The following is a 5143-nucleotide window of genomic DNA, read 5'->3' on the forward strand; positions in this document are numbered from 1 at the left end:
GATTTAGAAAAAACACTGGGCACTGTGGATCTAGGGGTGGGGGCGAAGAACAGGAATTGTATGGTTGAGAGTGACAAGGACAAGTGAGAATATATCATAAAAGAGAGGATCTTGTGGCTCTGTGGGTTAAAGCCTCTGCCTTCAGCTCATGTCATGATCTCAGGGTCCTGGGATCAAGCCCCGCATTAGGTTCTCTGCTCAGCAGGGAGCCTGTTTCTTCCATCCCTCTGCTTGCCTCTCTGCCTACTTGTGATCTCCATCTGTCAAATAAATAAATAAAATCTTTAACAACAACAACAACAACAACAAAAAGATGGTGAAGGGGAAATGATCTGGGGTAGGTCCTGAATTTTGACCTTGAATTTTCTGGTTTTCACCCAAATCTATTTGATGATATTTCTAGGACACAGGTCAGATCTATCCCCAGAAGTAGAGAAGGAAGGTAGAAGTACAAGATAACCAGTACGGTGTTCCTAAGAAGGCAGTCTTTTAAAACATTTTAAACCAATCTCAGGCCAATCTCAGGATTTTAAACCAATCTCATGATTTATTTTTATAGGGTAAAAGGAAAAGAATGATGGTCAAGACTCCACAGAGGAAGCAGCAGGATTGTGGAAACCAATCCAAACCAAAGTCTTGTTTAAGTGTCTCAATCCCTTTGAGGATGTCCAGTTACATATTCAAGAGGCCAGTAACCAGAATCACACCCTATCCTGGCAATGAGGTCAGATGCCATCACTGGGAGGAAACCCTGGACCAGCCCCAGCAGATGTGCTGGCAGAAGAGGTTGCAAGGTCTCCAGGCCTGTAGCAGTGCAGGGGAACTCTTAAGCACTTTGGATCTTGCCAAAGCCTTGCAAAAACTTGTGCCTAGGTGCTCAGGTGAATATCTGCCAGGTGTTCTTGTAGGTGGTCTGAACCCCAGCCCCATGCCCACCCCTGCTGGGTCTTCAGATTTGGTAAAGGTGATTCCAGGAGCTGGTCTGGGTATCCCACAGCTTCTGGGAAAACAATTTCTGGTGACTGAGGAAGATATCAGGAAACAGGAAAGGAAAGTGAAGACAGCAAGAGAAAGGTTGGCCATGGCACTGGCTGTAGACAGACTTGCTAGAGAGGCAGAGAAAATGAGGGGCCAAGAAGCACATCCCGAAAAACACCATGAGAAAAAAGAGAAGCTAGTGCAGGTGAAATGGAGCATGGGACTTTATTAAGGTCTCTTTGCAGTGTCCATGGTGCCTTCATGCTCCTGAGCCCTCAAAACTTGTACTGGTACTTACCAGTACAAAAATGTACTGGTACTTTTCTTATATTAAATTATTTTGTGTGACATAGACAATAGACACAGTGATCTTTTTGAGTTGCGCGATTGGGTTTCAGGTGAGGAGAGAAAGGAGGTCTTTCCTTCCCATGAGGTACTGTTATCTTCTCTTACTCTGTATGTTATTTGCATTTTAAAGTCAACAGAGAGTAATCAAAGTCATGGCATTATTTAGTGTTCTGCCTTCACAGTCAGGGTAAAAACATGCCTGGTTGAAATGGACTATTCTGTTTGTGTTAAGATTCCAACATAATTTTTTTTTTTATGTTCTCAAAGAAGATGTATGTTTGTAGGTCTCTATTTTTCTGTTCTTTGTTGCATATTAATTCAGAATTCAGTACAAGGAAATACCAGACTTCTCACTTTTTAAATATCTCTATGTGTTGGAAATTGGATTCCCAAAAGTGGATGTGCCATTTTGGGGATCCTGATGTCAAAAAAGACTGTTTTCAGCATCATTAATCTATCACTGAACCACATTGCTCATTGGGATTTAACTGTCAATTTGCTTGAGCAAACTGTGGTACTATTTAATGCCTTTTCATCATTAACTTTTGTCTCATGGGTTCATCAGTTTCTGAGAATGAGTTTTTAAAAAATAATATTTGTAGTATTTCTATCTTACCTAAAAATGAGTTATTTTATTTTATTGTTTTTTACTATGTTATGTTAGTTACCATACAGTATGTCATTAGTTTTTGATGTAGTATTCCAAGATTCATTGTTTACGTATAACACCCAGTGCTCCATGCAATATGCGCTCTCCTTAATACCCATCACCTGGTCAACCCATCCCCCCACACCCCTACTCTCTAAAATCCTTGGTTTGTTTCTCAGAGTCCACAGTCTCTCATGATTCATTTCCCCCTCTGATTTTTATCCCCTTCATTTTCCCCTTCCTTCTCCTGTTGTTCTCCATGCTATTCCTTATCTTCCAAAAGTAAGTGAAACCATATGATCATTGACTTCCTCTGCTTGACTTATTTCACTCAGCATAATCTCCAGTCCTGTCCATGTTGATGCAAAAGTTGGTTATTCATCCTTTTTTTAAAATTTATTTTTTATTTATTTTCAGCATAACAGTATTCATTATCTTTGTGTTATTCATCCTTTCTGATGGCTGAGTAATATTCCATCCTCTTTTCTTCCATGAGGCACTCATCTGGAGTTTTAGAATGTGCTTTAATACCTTGTTTGAAGACTAATTCTGATTTAGATACACTGAATTTTTTCTTTCCCTCATCACTCCTGTTACATTTTTCTGGGTTCACGTTTCTGATTCCTGATGTACATCCTTGACTGGTTCTTTCACTGAAGGCCTCTGGCAGGGCAATGTTGAGTCTGTCCGTATTTCAGAAAGTGTTTTTACCTTTTTCTTCAATAGATAGTGTGGTGAGGTGTTTAACTTAGGTTCTTAGTAAATTTTTTCCTTCCTGGTTATTTAGTATCTCTGAGCCTCTGTATCATTAGCTATAAAATGGTAATGCAGCTCTCAAGGATGGTGAATGTTAGCTGAGACAATGCATGCAGAGGCTAGAGACTGTGAGGGCAGCTGGGAAAGGTTGCCACTCATGTTGCTTAGGAGATTAAGGCATCAATAATAATATAGCTCTTGTTATCATTATTATAATTTCCAGAGAAGGCACTCTCAGAGAATGACTGTTTAAGACTGAGGATATGACTCTCACACCAAGTAAGTTTGAAAGGGTGGCATTGCCGCAACTTCTCTGCCCTTGGGTGTCTTCAGCTGTGGTTGTCTGCAAAAGGTGTAGAGATCATGCCAATTAGTCCCGCAAATCCAAAGCAGGACAGACAGCACAGCTTGCCTCACGCCGTGCTCATCTGGAGGTGCTTGCTGGGGGCAGCCCTGCTCTATCTAGTTGGAGTCAGCACAGAGAAAGATAAAGAAAGACTGTCTAGCTTTTTCCTCAGATTTTTTTCTTTCCCACTGAGTGTTATTTAACTTTATATCCAAAGCAGAAACCATGTCTCTCAAGCCTTGAGATTTCTCTGGGACTGAGGCTTCCCAGATACCTGGTCATTTTGGCTCCAAGTCCCAATGTTGATTGCACAGTCATTCCTGACTCACTCATTCCTTCTTGGACCATTTCCCATCTTGGAGGACTCATGAGGGGAGAGGAGCCCCTGAGGCAGACTGGTCTGGAAATCCTGGTGAACCCGAGCTTCCGAGAATGAGACAGTGTCAGGAGAACATTGGGGGTGGGGAAATATGGAGGAACGGAGATGGGTGTCGTGGTTGGCACAGAGCCAAGGGGAGGCATGCTCCAAGGTTTCTAGGAAGAGAAACCTCGGATTGAGGTGGAATGTTGATTTTACATGATGACAATGTTTGGGTCTCTTGCCAGTTCTGATGCCTCTGAGGGAGGAAATGGTGTGAAGCCAAAAGACAGAACTGCAGCTGCCCTTCAGGGGTCAGTGAAAGGGAAAACCTTTCATCTTGGTCCCCCGTGAACCAGTCAGAGGCCAAGTCAAGAAGGGCCCAGAGACTGTGTCCAACCAATGTGGTTTATTCCTATCCCAATGAGGTTATTCCTGTTGGAGCTCCCAGGCAGAGCTCTCACTGCAGCTTCCTCAGGTCCAGGTGAGGCAGGTAATAGCCCAGGCTGTGCTGCTGAACCTGGTAGCCTCCCTCCTTCTTCCGCCGGCAGACGGTTACCTGTGAGGGCAAGAAGAGGGCGTAAGAATGGCCTGGGACCTCAGGGATGAGGGTGGCCAAAGCCACAGATGCCTGGTGCCTTCTGTGTGTGTCTCAACCTTTTTCTACTTCATTTTCTCTCAGGCATGCCTCGTCCTTTTATCTCTTTCTCTTCTCTCTTCCCTTCAACTCTGTTTTTCTACCCTTTTCTCTGATACCCCTTCATATCCTCTCCTTCCCTCCCTCCACACAGGCACCCTCTACTTAACCAAGGTTTAACTGGTGTACAGTGAGCTGTCTGCATGTAAAGCAAATGATTTGACAACTTTTGATTATAACTTTGTGAACCATCACCAAGATCAAGAAAAGGAAAGCTTGTCATCCCCCCAAGTGTCCTCTTGCTCCTTTGTAATTCCTCCTTCCCTGCCATTTGCAAAAACATTCTCGTTCCCAGGGAGCCACTGATCTGATTGATATCCCTATAGCTTAGCTTGTCTTCTGTAATTTGTTTATAAACAGGATCATACACTATCTACTCATTGTTATCTAGCTTCTTTCACTCCACATTATTATTTTGAGATTTATGCATGTCAGTGCATGTATTTGTCATTCATTCCTTTTTATTCCTGAATTAGTATTCCATTGTGGGGCTAGACCAGGGTTTGTTGATCCATTCATCTGTTGACGGACCTCTGGATTGTTTCCAGTTTTTGGCTGGTAAAATAAAGTTATTATTAACATTTGTGTACAAGTCTTTGTATAGATTCTAGTCTATTCTAATTTTATATAATTTTTCTTAAATTTATTTTCAGCATAACAGTATTCATTATTTTTGCACCACACCCAGTGCTCCATGCAATCCGTGCTCTATAAGACCCACCACCTGGTACCCCGACTTTCCACCCCCCGCCCCTTCAAAACCCTCAGATTGTTTGTTTCAGAGTCCATAGTCTCTCATGGTTCACCTCCCCTTCCAATTTCCCCCAACTCCCTTCTCCTATCTCCCCATGTCCTCCATGCTGTTTGTTATGCTCCACAAATAAGTGAAACCATATGATAACTGACTCTCTCTGCTTGACTGATTTCACTCAGCATAATCTCTTCTAGTCCCGTCCATGTTGCTACAAAAGTTGGGTATTCATCCTTTCTGATGGAGGTATCATACTCCAT

The 5143-nt window shown here is 42.5% G+C and overlaps 2 protein-coding genes across 2 annotated transcripts in view; one reads left to right on the top strand and one right to left on the bottom strand.

The window, feature by feature from the left end:
* Positions 1-410: 410 nt before the first annotated feature.
* Positions 411-3749, top strand: MBD3L1 (methyl-CpG binding domain protein 3 like 1). The gene has a single exon (XM_059388930.1). It carries the CDS (start codon positions 575-577, stop codon positions 1208-1210), a length of 636 nt encoding a protein of 211 aa, XP_059244913.1. The 5' UTR covers positions 411-574; the 3' UTR covers positions 1211-3749.
* An 80-nt stretch (positions 3750-3829) lies between these two features.
* MUC16 (mucin 16, cell surface associated) overlaps positions 3830-5143 on the bottom strand; it is a 76174-nt gene continuing 74860 nt past the window's right edge. Inside the window, exon 62 of the mRNA XM_059388942.1 lies at positions 3830-3994. Coding sequence (XP_059244925.1) covers positions 3896-3994 — 99 coding nt within the window. The 3' untranslated portion in view covers positions 3830-3895. The remainder of the gene's footprint in view (positions 3995-5143) is intronic.

The sequence above is a fragment of the Mustela nigripes genome, chromosome 2, assembly GCF_022355385.1.
Source record: "Mustela nigripes isolate SB6536 chromosome 2, MUSNIG.SB6536, whole genome shotgun sequence".
Classification (NCBI taxonomy): domain Eukaryota; kingdom Metazoa; phylum Chordata; class Mammalia; order Carnivora; family Mustelidae; genus Mustela; species Mustela nigripes.

Coding starts and splice junctions, on each gene's coding strand:
- MBD3L1 (XM_059388930.1), top strand. CDS start 575: ATGATGGTCAAGACTCCACAGAGGAAGCAGCAGGATTGTGGAAACCAA.